Raw genomic sequence first — 23,376 nt, forward strand, 5'->3', positions numbered from 1 at the left:
GAAACTGAGCAGGGCATACATAGCCTTGAAGTCCTTCGGGAGGAAAACAGACTGTATCTGATCTAACATTGTTCATATCAGGGCCATTAACAAGGGTGTGAGGAGTTAGACCCTGCTAAGACATTTCTCTGCTAAAACATGTTTCCTGGGAGTGACTCAGACTAGCAACCAGACTGGCAACCAGGGGAATGAGGCAGCTCTTCCTGACAGTAGGGAAAAGCCAAGGACTCACATACACACATGTGTGGATTATAAAACCATTCCTCCCGTCTCTTTTCTTCTTCCTCCTTTCTCCCATCTCCCATCAAGAGATGATGTCCTGCTCCCTCTTCCCTTCCACCTACTGCCTACGGGCTGCAAATTCTATGATTCCTTTCTCTTTCAAGACCCCTTTGATATTCTTAGAGCTTGATTCTATGGTGGAAGGTATCAGGGTAGGGTGGGGAGAGAGGGAGCCACACATAAAATGAGCCCTCTAGGTCCAGAATCTGAACCTGACCCTTGTCCCCTGCAGCAACACTACCACTGGGTCTGTCTACCCTAATCTTCTGACCTCGCCCAAGGGTGTGCTGGATCTGATTGCCCGCAGCTCTTCCTGACCCTGTTCAGTGGGGCTGTGTTGGTAACCTGAAACTTGCTGTGGTGGGAGCATTTAAACTAAGGCAGTGGCAAAGGCTACCAGTAAGAGCTTTCCTCCTGGAGAGCAGGTGATTAAACATTTGCCAGCACATTGAGGGCCCCCATCCCAGGAAGGCCTGTTGGCCTAAGGCCGACTTAGAGATGAATTGGATTTAAAACGCCAAGGCTGTCTCTGAGAAAATACTGAGGGCAAAGCAGATTCTCTCCATCTATTGCCCCTCCCAACCCCAATACACACTGTGCAGCAGTGTGCTGCTATGTGAATTCATAATTAAGTGTCTGCTGATGCTGGCCCAGACTTAAGCACTATCCTTCAAAATGGGCTCTATAAAAACAGGTGACAAGGTAAGGACAGAGAGGCCACTGTGGGAGGAGCAGGACCAAGCTACTCCAAGATTCTCCTTGCCTCTTGGCCGTCTCAGGGGTCTACTTCCACACGCAGGATCTGAGCACTGGGGTCATTGCCATGGGAGGGCCCCAGCACCCCTTGCCCATAGGTGACGAGGCGCCCTCATATTTTGGTGGCCCCTTGGAGAAGGGGTGGTGGCCCACAGGTCATTGTGGCATAGTAATTAAGAGCCTGGACTCAGGAGACAGAATGCCTGTTCTTGAATCTCAGCAAACCAGCTGTGTGTCCTTGGGCAAGTTACTTAACTTCTCTGTGCTTCATGTATAAATGAGGGTAACTACAGTACCTACCTTTTGGGATTGTTGTGAAGATTGAATGAGACAATCTATAGAGAATCTTTCTGAGCACAGCACTTAGCAACAATCATAGCCATCATGAGGGATATTATTTTGGGGGCTTCTCCTTGGGTTAGTCATTAGAACAAACATGGTTGTTCCACACATGCTGTTTCAAGTGTGGACAGCTTAGGGGTGAATGAAGAAAAAAAAAAATCAAACAGAGTATCAACAGCTGCCTCATGAGTGACAGTCAACTTATAAAATAATTTTCTCTTTGATAACAATAAACTTGTTAACTAATATATTTTAAAAATATTTTAGGTCTTTGGAAGAGAGGCCAAAAATCATGAACACAGGATATTTAAAATTCTCCAGGTATAGAATTCTCAGAGCTGTGGGAGAGGATGTGAGAGCGAGGCAGGAGGGAACTTTAAATCCTTTTGCACCTGGTGCAGGTTTGTCAGCGATGTCAACCTATCATCAACTGTGAAAAGACATTGATTAGAGTTAAATAAGGAGTACAGAGTCTGACTAAGGAGATGATGAGTTCTGAGGTAGCCACACAGAGGAGCAGCTACCAGGCTGATTTTCATTAGAGATGGGGACCTGCTTACTTGGTTTTAAACAAATAAGAACTTGGCTTTGAAATATATCAAGTAGGGCTAGTTCTTAAAAACAAAAGCAAAGTGACTGAAGTTTATTCTTGATAGAGAACCTTAGTGCATCCCTCTCTCCAGATAAGATGGGCTCCCTGACCTGCTGCTATATCCTGGCTTCCCTGGGCCCTTACAGGTGAATTTCTAGAATTCACCATCCCCTTCTCCTGGGTAGAATACAATTTATCCACATCACCTCCTGTTCAACTCAGGGCCTTAATAGTTGATTTTGGTAACTGGATGAATAAATATACCTCAAGGCTTTAGTGAAATTTAGTATTAAAAAAATACTTTTAAAAGTATTTTTTAAATTAAAAAGTATCTTTTTCTTTCCAAACTATCTTCATTTTCAAAAAGGAATCCCAGTGACTCCTGGACTAACTCAAAGGGATGCCCTGCTAAGGAGAGTATTTTAGGCAGTGGGCTGGGCCAGTGTAAAAGGCTCCCCTAGAATCCTACCACCTGGATAACTTCCTACTTTGCCCATGTGCCTGGCATATAGTAGCATTCAATAAATGTTTCTGGAACTTAGCAGCCAAAACCACACACTACAGAGAATTTTTACACATGCTTAGTATGAGAATGCCAACTAAGTATGCGGCATTTTATCGGCTACGCTCAGCACTTTGGAAGGAACCATGTCTCTGAATCACTGAGCATTTGAATGAAAGGAAGAGCATATCCTCTGGACGTTCAGACAACACTGTAATGTCTTATATTCACTGATGAGAACTCAGAAGCCTGGAAGCGTCTTTACTGTGTATGCACACACTACCTGTCTGGTGTTCCTTGTCTTCATGAATAATAAACATCATCACTAGTTAAAATTACTGAAGTTCTGGTGTAAAGATGCAGAGCTCTGAAGTGGTATCGAATTCTGCCTCTGTAGTTCCTCTGCTAAATGACCTTGGATCTATCTTTGTGACTCAGCTTTCTCATTTATAAAAATGGAATAGAAACTTCCAAAGGTTGTGGGAAGTCTATAATGATAAAATATATATATTGAAGCATTTTGTAAATTGTAAAGCTACATGCAAAGGTAAAATATTAAGGCATGCAAAGAAAAGATTTTGATTCTCCTTAGAAAATTTTGCAAAAAATGGGTTAAAACAGGTGATTATTTCTGTAATTTTGAATTTGCATATGTCCTGAGGATCTTCTTTGGACAGTTTAGCCTCTGAGCTTAGGCTGTTTGTTTGTCTTTTGTTTTTCAGCGTTCTTGGCTCATCCCAGCAATCTCGTACATGAGTCTAATTCGGTTTTGCTCCATGCATCAGAGAGTTTTAAGACAGCTATTAAAACACCACATGGAAAAGCTTTGCAGGGAATTCTACTCCACAGAGAAGCCACAGAAACCACTACACACCTTAACTATCTCCCCACCCCCAGAGTTGGCTAAAATTACAGCTCCATTATGTTAGTACAATCCAGCCAATTTTATTGCTTGGAGCAAAATCTGAGGTCCAAAATGAACTTCAGAACATAAAAAGTAAGGCAAACCTCAAAAGGAAACAAGCTTCTTTGGGTTTTCAAACAAATATTACATATCAGAGGCATTCTTCTAACGGAGGAGACCAAGCAAAGCCAAGAGGAGTCCTGCTAATTGCTCCACAAATGTAAAGTTGGAACCAGGGACTCACCCCAAAGAAAGGAGATCTCTTTTCATCATCAGATATTAAAGGCTACAACCTTTCATCAACTCCCTTCTCAGACATGAGATCCCTTTGTGCCTTCCTCGAGTCCCTTCAGTGTTGAATTACTATCTTCCACGTTAAAAATTAAGATATATTTTCAGGACTCAATATGAGCTCACTAGTTATCCTAATTTAGCCCTTTCCTTTTTTTTTTCCCCACCTTCGTCTAATTAAATGTCATTTTTTTCCTAAGCATTGTGACATAGTCCATGAACTTGTATGTCTTTGGCACTACGGCTACACAAAGGAAACAAAATAACCAACCAATGCCCATTCTAATGAGCCATCCATGCCCCATAGCTGCTGCTTGGTTTGTTACATCTCACTTGTCATTTGTTCACTACAAAGCCACCGATACAGTTTAATTTCCCCATTCATCTTGAGTGAGTGCGGAACACCCAAGGATACTTCTGACTATCACAAGGATATAAAACTGTCCTGATTACAAGCCCTCTATCCTATTTGCCCCAAAATTCAATAAAATGTCTAAGAAATGCCAATATTTTGGTAACCAAATTTCATTCCCCATACGGTCTCTAATACCTGGAAGCAGAACAAGAATTCTTTGTCTGACCACCTGCTCTGATTTTTAGGTCTAAAGCTGTGGTCTTCAAATTAGGATGTGGGAAAGAAGGGACATCCAAGGATGATCCCAGGCAGTATCAGATCTTCTAGATACCTGAGTTTGTGTCACGTTAGTAGGGAACGATTAAACTATCCAAACACTCCCTGAGGGTGTCAGAAAGACTATGAGACTGTACCTTGAGCAAGAAGTGTGGTAGAGAATCTGTGTTCTGCCTCAATTCAACAAAAAAAAGAGGCGGGGTTCAACTCAACCAGCATTTATGAAATTATTCTGGTTAAATGTCTGAGATGTAACAAACTGTAAAGGATGCCCCAAAATGACTAAGATAGGAGTTTGAAAGTGGGCAAAGAGTGCTTATACATGGAAATAAGTTCCTTAAAAGGTCTTTTCCTTGTGCCAGCTACTTGGCCACCCAGTTGCTTTGACTGGCCTGTCAAAGGAGTTAGGGTGCGTTGCTCCCCAGATCTCGTTCCGTGCAGCAATCCTGACTTTTCCAGCTGCCCAGACCCAAGAGTTGTTCCAGGGACTCAAGAGGTGATGGAGATCTGCCTCTGAGTGAGGAAACTGGGGTAAGACCTCCAAATCATCAAGTGAAGGGTTAAATGTATTGATCAGTACCAATCATTCCTAGTGGGAGGGCAGATTGGAGTGTGGGTGGGTATCTGAGGCAGCTCCTGAGATCTTTTTCCTAGATTGCTTGTAATTTCCTTCAGATCTCCACTCAACTGTCCCTGTTGTAGGGAAGGGTTTCTAGGAGGTGGACAAGAAGGTGAGGTGAAGGAGAGCCAGGAGGGGAGGTGTCAGTGAAGCCAGAAGCACAGTGGTGTATGTCGTCAAAGGCAATGAGAAGGTTACCACTGACCTTAGCAAAAGCAGTTGTACTTGGGTGAAACTGATTCCTGCTCATTCCTTCCCTCCTGCAATCCTATACACCCTCATAATTCACATATCTCCTTTATAATATGAACCTCACATGGTTTAAGGACCACATGACAATATATTCTAAGTTAATGATTATGATAAATTTCAAGCCCTAGACCTGGTTATGGTTATTAATTTTCCCTAACTACATAGGTGCATGGAGTCTATTTATTGGTTACATCAGGGCAGTAATTCATTATAATTATTTCTTTCCTATTGATTCTCTAATATAGTCCTTACAATAGCTCTTTCAATCTTATAATGAAAAGACCACTGGATTTAGTATCAGAAAACCTGATCATTAGTCCTGATTCCAACCACGTGGTCTTGGAAAAACACTCATGTACTCAGAACCTGGACCTTAACAAAATAATACTTACAGTAGGGAGTCATTCATTCATTCATTCAATAAATATTTACTGAGGAGTTACTATGTGTCAAACATTGAAATGGGCATTAGGAATAGAATGCACAGGCATAAGGCATAAACACTACCCTTAAATAGCATCAGCCTGGGGAAGAAAAATCCACAAATAACAGAGAAAAGAGATTATAGTTAAAAGTATTTCATAAGAAAGTGCTGTATAAAGTATCCATTTCTTTTGTTATATTGTTTATCCTATTTATTCACTAATAACTTTTGCTATGTGGGTACCTATGCTACACTGGAGATGAAGGATGCAAAGATTAATAAGACAAGGGAAATTAAAGGAAATGAACTAAATCTGTATTTCTCAGCATGGTTAGACTTCAAAACATAATGATGAATTTAAAAAAAAGATAAATTGCAGAACTGGTAAGTACAATATGGAACCATTTGTATAAATTAAAAAAATCATAAACAATATTACATAATATTCATGGATATAGATAAATAGATACATAGATAGGCTCAGAGGATATGCATTCATGACAGTGTGTGCTCCTAGGAAGGGAGAGAAAGGAATGGAACAGGGGCTGGGCGTAAGGACAAAGTGTTCTTCCATTTTTTTCCCAGTGTTTATTTTAAAAAAAAGAGAAGCTAGCAATTGTCACGATGGTACAAATGTCCTTGTTATATTACCCTTTGTGCTTTCCTGCATTAAAAAAGAAGGAAGTCTCTGCTCTCAAAAAACCCACATTCTAGTAAGGGAGGCAGATATGTGTACAGTCATAACGTAAAATGATACGGGTTTTACTGTTGACCGCATCTCTCCCTGCATCTTATGTCCCTGCCTCACGGGCAGATGCTGATTGAAGAAAGAGTGGAAGGAATTCTTTGCCCATGTCTCTTGTTTGTCAACCTTCTATCTACACAGTGGCCACACCTCCACCTCCTCAGAAGAGCAAAGCTCTCTTGCTTAGGTTTCTTCCCCTTTTCACATTCTCTTCTCAGTACGTCCTTCACCACTCTGAAGAACTTGCTCCTTTTTCTCGGGCTGAGGGAAAGATTCTGATCCTTTCTCTTTTGTACTAGAGCAAATGACCCACTTTCCTTTGACCTGCTTTTCCAGATTGTCCCGTCAATCCTATCTCTCCCCCTCCAGTTTTCAATCCCTTCCTGCCCTCTCCTCTCTATCCCATTTCACAAAAGCATAGCTGTCTTCACCTAATCCCAGTCTCCCCGCTAACCATTTTCCATAGGATCTTCTTTTCTTCATAGTCAAACTCCCCAAACATGGGACCTAGCGCTTGAGGCCCTGGATCCTGATAAGCCACAGTATTGCTCCCACCTCCCTCCCTCACCTCCACCACCATTCACTCTATCGAAACTGCATCCTTTAGGATCACTAATTGTGTCCTCATCACCAAATATGGTTGCCTTGCTCTGTTCTCCCTAGATCTCCATAGGTGGGGACTTCAAATGCCATTTCGTGCCCTTCTCCCTGGACTGATTTCCATGACACAACACTGTTCTCATTCTGTCTTTACTTCTGTGGCTGTTTCTTCTCTGACCATCAGGTTCTTTCCTTTCTTTCTACCTCATAAATGAGGGCCTTTAGATACTCCATAGAATTCTATGCTCAACCTTCTGTGCTTCTCCTGGCACATTCTCTCTGTTGGATATCCTAGGTCCTCCCGCAGCATCCACTCCACTTCTCTACTACAATCCCTAAGTCGATGTCTCCAACCACGGACTGTGAGTTATAGTCTATGGACTTCCTGATGAATTTCTACTTTGATGTTCTACCATCATCTCATACTCGGAATGTCTGAAAGCTGAGTTCTTTACCTCTCTGTATACGCTAAAAACAAAACAAACAAAATCCTATCACAAACAATAAAAATCATCCAAATTCATTAAACTGAATTTGTCAGTTTCTGAGACTTTCCATTTTTCCCAGCCATCATGCTTCAAATCCTCCCTCATTCTCCTTTTGTATATGCAATCGCAGTTACTTTCCTTCTAGAATTTCTTGGATCTGTCACTTCCTTTCTATTCTCATGGTGATTCGGCTAGTTCAACCTATAACCACCTCAAACCTAGACCACTGAAAATACCTTCTACAGGGTCTATTCGAGCCTCCAGCTTCTTCCATCTCGAACCTATTAATTTTTTCTAAGACATCAGTTTAATCATTTCACGCTTCCCTCACAGAAAGTATTTTAATTGTCTAACTCATAGACTCTAATGGGATAAGTCCAAACTCTATCTTACTAGAATTCAAAATGCTTTACATTCTCTTCCCCACAGATTTTAAACACCGTATCTCCCACTATTTCTAAACTCTCACAGCTCTCAAATTGTTCTATGTAAGTTCTTGAGTCTTAATTTTGCCATGTAAATGGGAATAATATTTTTAGAGCTGTTGTGAGGATGAACCATGATAGTGTGCGTAAAGCACCTAATCCAGTGCCTAGGGAGTGGTTAATTATGTATCACAAATATGTCATGTGTTTTCTCAGCTCTCTGTTTGCTCAGCATGGTCCTTTTATACAGAATTCCTTGCTTCCAGGTGAAATTCCTGCTTCATCTGTGGCTCTTTGCTGGGCTGAGATGTGGCTAAACATCTCAGCCCAGCAGTGGCCACTGTGTCCTCTGCTTGCAAACTCATTATCGTTACTATACTAGTAACAGTACTTACATTGAGGTCATGATATTACTGTGGGTCTTCAGCTTTAGTGTGCACGAGAATCATGTTTGTTCACGTACAAATCGAAGTACAAACTACGCTCCACCCCGAGTTTCTGATTCAGTAAGTCTACGGTGGGGCCTGGGAATTTGCATTTCTTATAAGTTCCCAGGCGATGCTGTTGCTTCTGGTCCAGGGATTACACTTTTAGAATCACTGTTGTCTATGTTTTCTCTGATCAGCTCTATGTCTATGCTTTCTCTGATTAGCTCTAGGTGGCAGGAATGCTGTATTGTTCCTTTTTCCATTGACCCATCCTCCCCTTTCTATACATCCCAGGTAGTACATAGGGCAGTAGTTTAATACAAAAGGAACAAATGTTTTTCAACTGAATTTAATTACTTACTGAAGCTATGGTCAAACTCCATATTTACTACTAGCTGGTTGTACTCAGTCTTAAACCATTTCCAATATTTAAAAATCTACTAAAGGAGAATGTCTTAGTGATGTCAGGTAAAGAACATATTATTTGTATATAAAAACCACATTAGATACAGATATAGCCTCAAGCTTCAATTCTTCGTTAGTAGAGAGGTATATGGACTCTAGGAATTTAATAAAGGAAATTATTTCTATTTTCCTTTGGAATGCATTTTTAAAGTTATACTTTGGGATGTGCCCATCTTACATTCTGGAAATTCATAATGCTTTAAATAATTCCCCTATGAAAGTATGTTTCTGTGTCAAGGACCACTCTCTGCCTCCTCTGAAGCCCAGAGATGGACTGGCAGTGAGGGGATTAGAAGGAAGGTGTCCATACCAAAACAGGACAGAGGAAGAAAAATAGGGAGAACTTTCAGAAGACATTAAAAGGGTAATTTTGTCCCCAAATCTGGGGAAGATAATGGTTGGCAACTTAGTAATTGCTATTCTCCCCCTGGGTCACCCATGACTCAACTGCTACTGGGCTAAAGATACATTACAGAAGGAAGCTCCAGCTCCACAGCTGACCATGTTTAGGGCTTGGAATTGACCAGTGGGGTACGTCTACTATAGACTTACATAAGGAAGATCTAGGAAGGCATCCATCTTTCCTAGTTTGATTTTATTTTAATCCCACTTTCTCCAGCCCAAACTGAACAATTCAAGATGAACAATCTTTCCTACCGAATTCATTTAAAACATTTAAATACAGTTCTTTTGTTTCAAGGTGCTTGTTCGTTTGACCAAAAATTTTCATCGACCAAACTAAGTTGGATAATTTTAAAGACTTTTTCTAGCAGCTAAAATTCAAAGTAGAGAGGAAACTTTCAACCTCCTCGATTTTGGAGGAACACTGGCTTCTATAAAATAAGACTAATTAGAGATGCTGATGAGGTCAACATGGAGATAAAGCTAAAGAAAAAATGCTGCCAAGGAGGCTGAGAACAAACTTCCAGTGAAGCCACCAAGAGGCTCTTTGTGTGGTATACGCTGTGTAAGATGAGAGAATTTCCTCAGCTGCTTTGAAGACAGTCCTGATGAGGGTATAGCCAGAGGTCCAGTTCCCATATGGACTTCACGTGACCCCAAATTCTGCTCCACACAACCAAAATCTTTGGCCTCTAGACATGATTGCTCTTAATTACTGAACACAAGAGGAACTAAGCAAAAAAGCTTTCTTCAGAAAAACAGATCATCATTGCTTTAAATATGTTTTAAAGCGTATACCCTTCTGAGCAAAAGTGACATCTTCATCACAAAGAATAAAATAACACATTCACAGTTATTTCCATCTCAAAGGTTGAAAATATGGTCCTAATAAATCATTTTTCCACAAACATTTTCCTAGGTTGGTGTTAAATTTATAAGATATGCATGACAAGTCAAACAATAAACATTCTCTAATGCTTCACCTTTATGATTACAGTAACAACTGTGAATAATGAAACACTTTCTATCCTTGCTCAGCCATCTAAATACTTGATGTGAAGACAGAGGTAGCTGACATAATGGAAAAGAATATGAGAAAGAATGTGTGTGTGTGTGTGTGTGTGTGTGTGTGTGTGTGTAAAACGGAGTCACTTTGCTGTATAGCAGTAATTAACACAACATTGTAAATCAACTATACTTCAATAACAAATTCAAAAAAAAGACAGAGGCAGTTGAAGTCAATATTCCTAACCTTTAACTAGTTTAACCAAAACTCAACTATTAAAGACATACATGGAGTCATAGACAGTTTTAGAGATCCCATGATTTTTCATTGGTGCTTATATAATTTGGGGGATTTCCTCTCCATTTCTATTCAATATATCCTGTCTGTACCACCCAAGGCCACACACTATAGTCATATTTAGCAGAAAACACAATAAGAACAACACAAAGAATCATGATTGTGAGGGGTGAGGACAAGAGGAAGCCAGGAAACAATTTATTTAATTTTAGAAAGCATTTCACAAGTTTACATACCAAAAACATTGAGTTACCATGGAAGTAGAGGAAATGTTTTGTCACAGAGAACTGGCTAAAAAACAAAGGCGAAGTTAAGCAGACATCTCTCTGGATGGAGAAGTGTTAACAGCAGGGAGCCCTGGGAACCTTCCTTGCATATGTCTTATTTAACTGCCTTTATACAAAATACGTAAATAGTTACAGTGAAACACAACCTTTCAGAATTTAATGTTAGGCGATTTCTTCCATTGCCATTTAGTCCAATTCCTTCATTTTGCAGATGGGGGGTAAAAAATCTATGACATGGAGACTTGGTCAAGGTGACACAGCTAGCAAGAAGCATGTCCTGATTCCTAGACAATGGGCCTTCGTCTGCCACCCTGCCTTGGCTTCACTGGCAGATGTTGTGACAATGACATTGTGCCAAGGGGACAATTAAACACTGCAGGGAGATTTCACAAAGCCTTCTGAGTTGAGCAAGCACGTGTGTCAGATGAGATTCAGTGTGGAAAATATAAGTAAATGCATTGAAGAAAACATAATCTAAACTCCAGTCGGAAGTTTAGAGGCTTTATATGACCCAGCAATCCCACTCCTGGGCATATATCCGGAGAAAACTCTAATTTGAAAAGACACGTGCACCCCAATGTTCATTGCAGCACTATTTACAATAGCCAAGACATGGAAGCAACGTAAATGTCCATTGACAGAATAATGGATAAAGAAGATGTGGCATATATATATAGAGAGAGGGAGAGAATACTACTATATTAGTAGAATACTACTAAGCCATAAAAAGAATGAAATAATGCCATTTGCAGCAACATGGATGGACCTAGGGATTATCATACTAAGTGAAGTAAGTCAGAGAAAGACAAATACCATATGATATTACTTGTATGTAGAATCTAAAATATGATGCAAATGAACTTATTTACAAAACAGGAACAGACTCACAGACATAGAAAACAAACTTGTGGTTACCAAAGGGGAAAAGGGGTGGAGGAGGGATACTTTAGGAGTTTGGAGTTAGCAGATACACACTACTATATATAAAATAAACAACAAGGTCCTACTACACAGCATGGGGAACTATATTCAATATCCTCTAGTGAACCATAATGGAAAAGAATATGAAAAAGAATATAGATATATAACTGAATCACTTTGCTGTACACCAGAAACTAATACAACATTGTAAATCAACTATGCTTCAATTTAAAAAAAGAAGTTTAGAAGCTTTGATGATCAGTTACAGGAAAGGTGCCTGTATGTCATGCTTCCCCATAGCCATCAGCTTAATGTGCTGCGGTTCCATTGAAATGCCTTGGCTCACCAGATGTAGAAAAAAGTGGGAACAAAATAGAAAACATTGCCCTACAACTGTACAAAACCAAAGGGTCTAAGTACTTGGAAAGTTGTGTTGAGTTTTAGGCATAAAACCTAAAAAGAGATTGAATAGCTGGAAAGAGTCACAAAATGGCAAATAAACTGGTTATAGGAAAAGAGGGACTTCAATGGGAGGACTGACTGAAAGAAATTTAGGAGAGAGAGGGGAAACTATTACTATACAGTAATATAGTACTGAGTACAGCCACAACTACTGAGCCCACGCGCCACAACTACTGAAGCCTGCACACGTAGAGCCCGTGCTCCGCAACAAGAGAAGCCACCACAGTGAGAAGCCCGCACACCACAACGAGGGGGAGCCCCCGCTCGCTGCAACTAGAGAAAGCCCGTGTGCAGCAGTGAAGATCCAATGCAGCCAAAAATAAATTAATTGATTAATTAAAAAATAAAAGATGGGCTTCCCTGGTGGCGCAGTGGTTGAGAGTCCGCCTGCCGATGCAGGGGACGCAGGTTCGTTCCCCTGTCTGGGAAGACCCCACATGCCGCGGAGTGGCTGGGCCCGTGAGCCATGGTGAGCCTGCGCGTCCGGAGCCTGTGCTCCGCAACGGGAGAGGCCACAGCTGTGAGAGGCCCGCGTACCGCAAAAAATAATAAATAAAAAATAAAGATAACAATCACTGAAGTAATTTAGTGAAAGGAGAAAAGTCAGTAGGGACCAGAATAATGTGATTAAGCTCCCTTCTGGAAGATATAAGGGAGGGTTTTAATGAGGGTTTTAATGAGGGTGGAGGCAGGGAGATCTTCAGGCCAGGAAACTACATGGGAAAAGTCAGTATGTGCCTGGGGATACTACAGAGACCACTCAACTGGAGTAAAGGAAGATAAAGACGGTTGGGCAGAGAAAGACCAAATTAGGCAGGGCCAAGAAAGCCAGGCAGAACATCTTGCATTTTATCTTGTGGGTAACTGGGAGCCAATGACGGTTTCTATGGCTAGAGCTGAAACATGGTCAACATTCACCATTTCTTAACATTTCCCTAGTATGTTGCCAAACTCATACTGGCAACACTTACGTTTTACTTGTATTTAATATTTTTCATTTGCTATAAAAACAATCACGTATACCATCTAGGTAGATATTTTGACATGAGAACTCCCTTTGGTTCCAAACTCATTCAAATAATACATTTTTGTCTAAAAAGAGAAATTATAATGTGAGGTTATGAAAAGTCCATTTCCCTCTTAACATTCTTCCTAGCAGCTCAGTTGTTTTCATTGGCCTTTATTAAAACAACCTTTGTGTGAACTGGCAATCTGTTTGGTAAATATCAATGAAAGCATATTTCAGAAAATATAGTAATAAAATCCAAGCCAATTTCAGAAATATGCTTGCTGCCAGACATCAGTCTTCAGCTCATGAGGATTTCCAGTAAGTCTTACACATTAACATGAGAAATAGCTTACTGTTTAAGATCAAAAAAGTTGAAAAATTCTTCACTGCCTCAAACGTTATTCAGGGGGTCTGTCCATAAAATGTATTTCTCTTTTGATAAACTGCATTTATAATGGTTTCAAGCACTTCAATTCAATTGAACATTTTTCCTCCCAAACCTACTGAGACTGCTTATTATCATTCTAGTATCTATATACTTTACAACTTTAAGAGGTCTGGAGTATTAATAATTTCAGCAATACCTATCTGGAACCCTTATCTACTTTCCAAACCTTTATAAGATAGAAGCTTTGTTCAAGACTCCAAGGAAATTCTGTTACTATTTTTCAAGTGTGCACAACTCAGCTATTGTCACTAAGCTACATTTAATAAGAGAAACCTATTATTCCTCAGCTGAAGTCTAATGAGGAGGAGAAACTGCTAACTATATGTTCTAAAGAGCATTCACTTAAATGCCTCCTGGTTGGCAGATAAAATATCTCTGTGAAGTGAAATGGAATCATTGCATAGTTCTTTTGGGGGTACTGTTACAATCAGCCTATATATCTGCTATGATGGTTTTTTGTATAAATGTTTTCTGTCCCTTCCTCTTCTCTTAGAAAACATCTCCTCAGTCTAACTGTCCTGGTTTCTACAATAAAGGTTTCTTCATATTTCAACGTAAATCAGTGAATTAATTTCGTATAGAGTTTGAGTGTGGTTCTGTGTGCCTATAAACGTGCTGGCCATTGTGGAGTAGATATAAGGAGTATAATATATGATTTTTCTGTGAAGCAGCTTACATTACATCAATACTTGTGCTCTATAAAACATGAAATGATAGCAAATAATTCAAGGCATTCTCACAACCAAGGACTGAGTTGTAAAAGACAGAGCCTAGATCCAAGGTGAGGGAAGATAAATGTGGGTTAGGGTATTTAGGAAAGCTCACTGCAAGGCGTGGCTTTATGAGAGCCTCGAAAAATGGGCCTGATAAGGGGAGGGAAGGTGGAAATTCATTTCAAGCAAAGAGACTAATATGAGTGAAAAAGCAGGATGCAGGGAGTGAACTCTCTTATTGAAGGGTTATTAGATGCCAGATGTGATAAAATATTTATGAAATGAAATAAATATCATTTACTCCTCACAGCAAATCTTTGAGGTGGATATTATTATCTCCATATGACAAAAGGAGAACGAGGCTCAGAGAAGGTAAGACATTTGCTCTAGGTCACCCATTAGGCCTTTCAAAATCAGGATTCGACGCCTAGGTCTACCTGGCCCCAGAGCTGGGGCTTTCTCCAGCAGCTCATTGCCTCCTTTGTGGGTCTATGCTTCAAGGAAGAGAATGTCTTGCCTCTAGCAATTCAATGTGATGGTTAAATGGAGGCCAGCTTAGGGCTTCCCTGGTGGCATAGTGGCTAAGAATCTGCTTGCCAATGCAGGGGACAAGGGTTCAATCCCTGGTCCGGGAAGATCCCACATGCTGCAGAGCAACTAAGCCCAGGTGCCACAACTACGGAGCCTGAACTCTAGAGCCTGTGAGCCACAACTACTGAAGCCCGCGTGCCTAGAACCCATACTCCAGAACAAGAGAAGCCACCGCAATGAGAAGCCCGCGCACCACAAAGAGTAGCCCCCACTCGCCACAACTATAGAAAGCCCGTGCATCAACGAAGACCCAACATGGCCAAAAAAAAAAAAAAAAGGAATCATTATTTAAAAATATGTGGATATTTATATTAAAGAAGAGTTGAAGGCTTAATCAAGAAGCAAAATCTTAATGATAAATATAAGGCAAATGACAATGAGTATCCATTCCCTTAAGCTGGGTATTAGGGACCTGAAATCATCATTACAAAATGAAGTCAGTGAATTGGAATAGTGAGGCTGGCTGGGTTAGGGAATGTGTAGATTGCCATAATTTTTTTCTGTTGTTGTTGTTTTTTTTTAACATTCTCTATGGTGGGTCACAGTAAGAGAATGAAATAATTGCTGTGCCAATAGTTGGTCTCATAAGTTATGGCTGCCTTCTTGCTACACCTAAAAAGGAGAACTTAAACTTGGAACAAATGAAAAGAAATAACCATCTTGGATAATATGAAAATATGGAAGTACTTAAGAATTAAAACTAACAAAATCCCAAATCAAATCAACTCAAACAAACTTTGGAGAACCCTGAAATTCTGAAGAAAATATTTGGCGCAAAAGTCTATAATACCTTAAAGAAAAAGAAAAGGGTTTGTATCTGGCTTCTCAATATTCACTATACTGGTATCATGCTGTCACTTCACACAGATAACATTGTGAGGATTTTCCCCACTGTGTTAACACAAAAGTCTTGATCATAACACAAGATTCCATTTGAAACACGTAACTCACTCATTTTGAAGCCACGTGACAAGCTGTAGGCTTCTAAAAGGAATAGCTATGCTGTTTGAACAATTTTGGTAAATTTTCCTAAATTTTCATGAGCAAAACTTCTACTAATCTCCCCTTCCCCAGCATCACCTGCTATGTAGGTTTGTAAGAAATGGAAAAAATCAGAGTTGATTACAAAATCTCTCAGACCACAGTAAGATCAGCAAGATGGCCAACTAGAAAGCTCTAGGCCCTCTGTCCTTCACAGAAATGTTAGAAGAACAACCAGAGATTGACTAAAATAACTTATAGGAGCTCTGAAACCAGTCAAAGATCTAAAGCAACCGAATGAATGCCCAGTCAATAAAAAGCCACATTCAATATGGTAGGAAATTTTGTGGCACTTCTACTCTCCCTTGCCCCACGCTTTCTCTGGAGAAAGGACAATCTTTTCAATAATTCGTGCTGGGAAAACTGTATATTTACATGCAAAAGAATGAAGTTAGACTCTTACCTCATACCATAAATAAAAAGTAACTAAAAATGGACCAAAGACCTAAATGGAAGGCAGAAAACTCTTAGTAGAAAACATAAGGTAAAATCTTCATGACTCTGGGTTTGGCAATGATTTCTTTGATATGACACCAAATGCACAGGCAACAAAAGAAAACTTAAACTGAACTTCATCAAAATTAAAAACTTTGTACATCACAGTACACAAAGAGTAAAAAGGCAGGGCCTCCCTGGTGGCGCAGTGGTTGGGAGTCTGTCTGCCGATGCAGGGGACGCGGGTTCGTGCCCCGGTCCGGGAGGATCCCACATGCCGCGGAGCGGCTGGGCCCGTGAGCCATGACCGCTGAGCCTACGCGTCCCGAGCCTGTGCTCCACAACGGGAGAGGCCACAACAGTGAGAGGCCCGCGTACCGCAAAAAAAAAAAAAAAAAAAAAAAGAGTAAAAAGGCAACCCATGAAATAGGATAAAATATTTGCAAACCATGTATCTGATAAGGGATTAATACCCGGAATATATTTTTAAAAAAAACCTCAACAATTTAACAATAAAAAACCAAGCAACTTGACTAAAAATGGGCAAAAGAAGATACACAAATGGCCTAAAAGTACATAAAAAGATGTTCAACATCAAAAATAATCAGGGAAATGCAAATCAAAACCACAATGAAATACTACTTCACACCCATTAGGATGGCTGTTATATATAAGTATATAAATAAAAAACACAGACTGTTAAAAGCATTTGGCGAGGATGTGGAGAAACTAGTGGGAATATAAAAATGTTATAGCTGCTATGGAAAATGGTATGGCTGTTTCTCAAAAAATTAAAAATAAAATTACCATATGATTTGGCAATTCTACTTGTGGATATACACTCAAAAAATTGAAAGCAGGGACTCAAGCAGATTCTTGCACACTCATATTAATAGCAGCATTGTTCACAATAGCCAAGAGTTGGAAGCAACCCAAATGGCCATCAACGAATGAATGAATAAAATGTGGTCTATACAGACAATGAAATATTATTCAGCCTTAAAAACAAGGAAATTCCAATACATGTTACAACCCGAATGAAGCTTGAGGACATTATGCTAAGTGAAATAAGCCAGTCATAAGAAGACAAATACTGTATGATGACATTTACATGAGGCACCTAGAGTAGTCAAATTTGTAGACACAGAAAGTAGAATGGGGGTTGCCAGGTGCTGGGGGGAGGGAGGTGGGGAAACTAGTTAATGGATGTATTTTCAGCTGGGGAAGATGAAAGAGTTTTGAAGATGGAAGGCGGTGATGGTTGCACAACGATGTGAAGATACTTAATGCCACCGAATGGTATATTTTAAAATGTTTAAAATGGTAAATTTCACGTTCTGTATATTTTACCACAGTAAAAAAATACAAATAAGAATATCTTAGACCAAAATGTTTCCAGATAGCACCTTCTGTCACTGAGCACCTGGGTTAACACATCTTCCTCTCACTGTGGCCAGCAGAGGCTGCCTTGAGAGTTTCATGAAAAGATTTTAATTTCTATGATACCACAGTATCTTTAACTTCTTAATGCTGCTAGATATCATAAATGTGTCTATGTCATATAAAGCCCACACTAAGATGCATTTTTATAACCTTGTACCTAAATATTTCCTGTATATCTAATTTGAGATGTGATATTTTGCATATATTAATAACACAATATACTCACAAATAATATTATTTATTCACATGTACAATAATAAGCTAAATATTTGATACATGGATAGCAAAGTTAGTAAATGACCATTTGATTGACAATTAATTTATGAGCAATGTACCCCCAGGAGCCGTCTAACCTACATTTTTCTCTCTCTCAATTTAAGTGTCCCAGATTTATTTAAGGCACATGCTGTTCTCCTTTCCTAAAATAATTGTCCTCCTTCCTTCTACCCACTCAAATTCTACCTATTCTTTAGAGCTCAGCCAGAAGAAAGTATTTTATAAAGCATTTCCTGGCTATCCCAGCCCACTTCCATCCTCCTAATGTCCAGACTCTATATAATCATTTAGTGCTTAGTAATAGACTGCCTTGTATTATTTGCTACCATTTTATGTTTTAGAACCAACTAAAATATACTGAGAAATTGATGATTATTCTAGCCTGAAAGGACAGCCCAAAACAGTGATACAAGGTACATTCACTAAAAGCAAATCGTGAACTTGCTTATTCTCTGTCAACTCTAGTGCAGCTCAGTACGAATATGAGTTCAAAATCACTATTGATTAGGATTACTAAACTGGCTTACGGAAGACTGGGAGGAAAAATTCCCTCTCTGCGACCCCCAATACACACGCAACACACACACAGTAGCACACGCATACTCAAGCACGTACACGGGAGCGCAGTTTGCACAGAAATAGCAACTTTATGGAAAGAGACTCTGGAAACTAAAGCAGTAACATTTTTTGAGCACCCAATATGTGCAAAGCACTTTGCTGAGCCCTATGAATAAGGAATTCACACATCTACAGTCATCTTTAACCAAAATTCAAAGTCTATTACATTGGTGGTTAGGGCATGCTTCTGGGCCTTGACTTAATCTGGGAATTTTCCTCTTGGATCAGACATGAAACCAAGCTGAGAAAAAAATATGAGAGGAGGTGGAGGGTAGTTGTCTTCCCCCTGCAGTAAAGAACCCATATTTCAACAAACTGAAGAAGTTTACTTGCTGTAGTTAAAACTACATATTGCTTTGAGTTCAAACTCTTTCTATTAATATGTAAGATTTATTGAAATTATATTGTTTAAGCAGGAACAAAAAAGCTGAAAATTATTTCAGGTTTTCAAGCCATAAGGGAAAATAGTGCCTTTAGGTTTTCCACTCAACTAGGAAAATTATAGCTTCATATTTGCAGCACTAAAGCTAATGCAATGTCAGCAGCTCCATCAAACTCTGTTGTTCAGCAGTTTATAATTCAAGCAGAAATGTTCACTCCAAGCCCAAACTTGGCCTACACAATTTCAAAGAAAATGAAGAAGAAATTATTTTGGCTAGTGCTAACTTATAAAAGCAAAAGAGAGGGTCTTTTATAGAGTATTTCAAAAAACATCTAAGAATTTGAGAACGTAACTGAGAATTACTGAGTTGACATCCTTCATTCCTAAGGTTATAGAAATACCCCCAAATTCCATGACATCATGTCAGCATCGGCAGTATCTTAACTACTTTCATGAAATTCTTCATCTGGTAGAATTTCATATCAGACAGAATTACTGTTCATAGGGAAAAAACAATTATAGTGGAAAATAAGGACAAATAGGTAGACAGTTCTCATGAGGGCATCATAAGACTTTAGATGTATTTTTCCTTTAAGTACTAACTCTCTAGTGAAACATACACACAGATAGAAAATGAAAAAAAAAATTCTAGTTTTTAAAGTGTTTTGCAGTGGCAGGCTGGAATTCCCAGAATCTAGCTTCCTCCTTCCAAATGTCATCTTAGAAACAACTTAGTGTTGAAGTGAACTTCTGGCAGCGGATGACAGGAACTATTGGGCTGACCAGCTCACTGGAGGTGGGTGGGTGTGAGTGAGGTGGGGAGCTAGTCAGTTCTGGGATGGCAATTCGACGTCATGTGGCAGGTGGGTTATAGACTGCCTTTGTGTCATCCTACGATGAGTCTAGCAGCCAACCCCTCAGTACTCTGATCTCCTACAGTACCTTCAAAATACATCAAAACTTTTGATAGTGTGATATCAGGGCATCACATAAGAAAGTCATCCTTTCCTATCTGTAGAAGGCTCACTTGTATTAAATATGTTGATACCTTAGGTATTCCATGTCTGTTTTCATACAGCATTTATTAAAGCTGTACTATGCACCAGGCTACAGATGATCCAACAGGATTTCTCTCTTCAGGAGAAGTCAGGAGGAAGCGAGCAGTTCATAAGGACAACTCCAGTACAACTGTGGAGTGCCATCTGGATGACTTCACTGAAGACGATGCTGAGGTGTCAGAAGGACACCTTGTCTCTTCACCACCACGCACCTTTCACCACCTTTTGAAATCCGCTTCCCCTTCCTTCTTCCCTTAACGCTCATTTCGTCAAGCGTTCCCTGCGGATGGGACCCTGGGTCGTTTTGTGTGAAACCATCAGGCCTGGGAGAGCAGTACCAAGTACAATTTTCGGAGGGGACAGCGGTGGCGTCAGGAAGGGAAGGCTAGCCTGGGAGAGTTGCCTGCAGGGTCTGGTCGGGCTTTAGCATTGCGGGGGGGCAGAGGATTTACGGGGTTCTGGGCATACCTGGTTGAAGGGTGCGGCGATGAGCGAGGGTTCCCACATCTTAGAACCTGTGGTCGCCGTCCCGCCGTTCTCTTTTTTGGGTGCCATGCAGAGAACGGGAGGAGCATTGGCCTCTAAACAGGCCTAGGCCTGGACTAAGCGTCTCCGCTGCCATAGTAACCAAAGCCACGCCCAGTTCCTGAAGGAATTGTCTCTCCTCTGCCAAACCTGTTCTGAATCCTCAGGTCAACTGCTTCTGTCGCCATGGCAACTGAGTTTCCCGGAGCGCGCTGCAACTTGAGGGCGGGACTCCAGTCCCCTTGGTTAAATCTTAGGATTTCCCATCAGAAGAAATGTGCAAGTGGAGAGGGAAAGGACGAGGCTGGCCTCGAGCTGGTCAAGCTTTCTTTTACTCACTTCTACCCTCTGCTTCTTCTTAGAGCCTTCTCTGGCCCGAGGCATTGTCTTGAAATTCAAAATCCCTGGAATCCCGTCCAGGACTTCTTCACCAAGATGTCTTTCACCCTGGGTAATGAGCCAAATTTGTCCCCCGACCTCCATCCTCTGCTTTGGTCTCGGTTCTGCCTCCCAGGGCCTTAACTAAACAAGTCCAATCACTCTTCCACAGGACCCTTTATATAATTATAGTTGGGATTACTGTCTTTATAAACCTTTTTCTCTGCCTGAGTAGCCCCAGTTCTTTTACACTGTCCTCCACTGCTCACTAGAGTCTTTTTCCCCTTTCCCCACCTGCAGCACCAGTATCTAAAATATCCTGATCAGAGTTCCCAAAGTAATAATGATAGTAATAATAATAATGTAATAACAACTCTTGTTGTTTGAGCACTGGTTATATGCTGTACACAGTTATATTATTTAATTCTTAAAACAACCTTGTTCCAAGTCCCATAGTGTATCACTGATGGCACCAGATTTAGAATCCGGGATTCAAATGATTTTAAAGAATTAAACATTTTAAAATTCAAAAAAATGAAGATTTCAGGATGGAAGAATGCACTTCCAGTATAATCTTTTATGGATCCCTTTGTAAAGACCTACCAGGATAAATTTAAATATAGGTTTTCCAAAACTGATTTAGAGAATTGAAAATAAAGGTTTTATTACAGAATGCTTTTTGCCAGTTTTGGCCTGTTTCATTATTCCAGAGAAAGTGGTACTCTAGATAATTTATGATACAAAAGGGGAAGACATTATACAGTAACCCAATGTATAGGGAGTTTCATCTTAGAATTGGTCTGTTTAATTTCAGAAAATAGGTGTGAATGGCAATGTTCATAGTTTTAAGAAGCAAAAGCTGTTCAGCTAAAAGGGGACCCTGGCAAGAATAGAAAAAAAATCATTACCATCTGTCATACATTTATGCTCTTTTGGTATAATAAATTGTTTCCCCCACTAAATATAAGTTGAAACTTTATAAGCATATACTTTACTACATAAATTTTCCCATATGTCTGTGGCTGAAACAAAGCTATTTGGAGAATTTTCTTTCACATTGGCAGAGTCACTCCTGGTTTGTTTCAGTTTTTCCAGTAAGATTTTGCGTTTAACATTATTTAGCTCACCAAGGATCGTCTACTTTTAGGGATGCACTGTTTCTTTAGGAAACAGTGATCACGGAATTATTTTCTTTCAAGTTTTACACTTTGATCTTATAGTAAGTTCAGTGAACTCTTTTTCAGGTGTAAAGTCTGAGGCATGACTCTCATACATGAAAGGTTCTAGGCAGCTACTGATGTGTTCAGTGTTTCCACTGTTACCAGGTAACATCAGGAGCTATGGACCAATTCGCTTCTAGGCCAAGATTGCAGGCATTCAAAGCACATTTAGCTGCAGCAACCTGCTTGCCCTCAGCTCAGAAGGCCTCCCAGATGTCCTCGCGTTTCTCAGATTGGCATCCTACATCTAAGAACACCTTTCACTATCTGGTTGTGCTATTTACTATCGTGATTACTGTGTCTGTAACGTTCAAAATAGAATGTTATAATGCATTGTCCTGGAGTCTTTATTGTGTGTGATGCAGAGGGCTTGATCTCTTTCAGCTACAAGGTCCTAAACATATGGAGAATATTACACCTGCTTTCAATGGTCAGCATTAGCTTCCTATTCCGTCCTGAGTGCAATTTAAAGTGTTGACTTTAATCTTTAAAGCTCCTCATTGTTTCGAAGCCAGTTACTCCAGATATCACATCTCTCCTTATGCATCATTGTGGCAATTAAAATCAGTTGCAGTGCTTGCAGTTCATAATCCCCAGTGAATTGTGGGAAGCCTGGGAGTAGATCACTTTATAACGAGGAACTTCCTAGGAACCCTGTTTCTGTCAATGATAAAAGCAATATTCAAAGTTTACCGTTTTGGCCTTGGATGTCTTGTCATATAACTATACATCTCTGGAACCATAATGAAGTGCTGCTGATTTAATTTTTATGTTATTTTATGTAATTTGTGGCCAAGCATTTAGAATATCAATCTACGTTTTAATGAATCAGATAAATAACAGTTGTATATATGAAAAAATAGGAAAAGCTACAATTCATCTGTTTCATATTTGTTAGTGTGGGAGTTTTTACTCGAGTATTCTCTCACTCAAGTTTTTCTTTGAATCTAATTTTAAATGTCTTCAGTGAAGGGATTTGCTAAAAATCCTTTGGGGACTATTTCAAAATCCATAACTCATGGTAAGTCATTTCTCTAAATGCTTAGCTAAATGTTTGATTTCTTAATGTTTTATCAGATGTCTGTTACTTATACATTTGCACTATGTTAAATAATAAC

The 23,376-nt window shown here is 39.8% G+C and overlaps 1 protein-coding gene across 1 annotated transcript in view; it reads right to left on the reverse strand.

Annotated features, from left to right (window-relative positions):
- Nucleotides 1–20,690, reverse strand: part of SPAG17 (sperm associated antigen 17) — a 232,028-nt gene extending 211,338 nt beyond the window's left edge. The window contains 1 exon segment of the mRNA XM_032628568.1: nt 20,604–20,690. Coding sequence (XP_032484459.1) covers nt 20,604–20,690 — 87 coding nt within the window.
- Nucleotides 20,691–23,376: the final 2,686 nt, after the last annotated feature.

The sequence above is a fragment of the Phocoena sinus genome, chromosome 1 (assembly GCF_008692025.1).
Source record: "Phocoena sinus isolate mPhoSin1 chromosome 1, mPhoSin1.pri, whole genome shotgun sequence".
In the NCBI taxonomy this organism is placed as follows: domain Eukaryota; kingdom Metazoa; phylum Chordata; class Mammalia; order Artiodactyla; family Phocoenidae; genus Phocoena; species Phocoena sinus.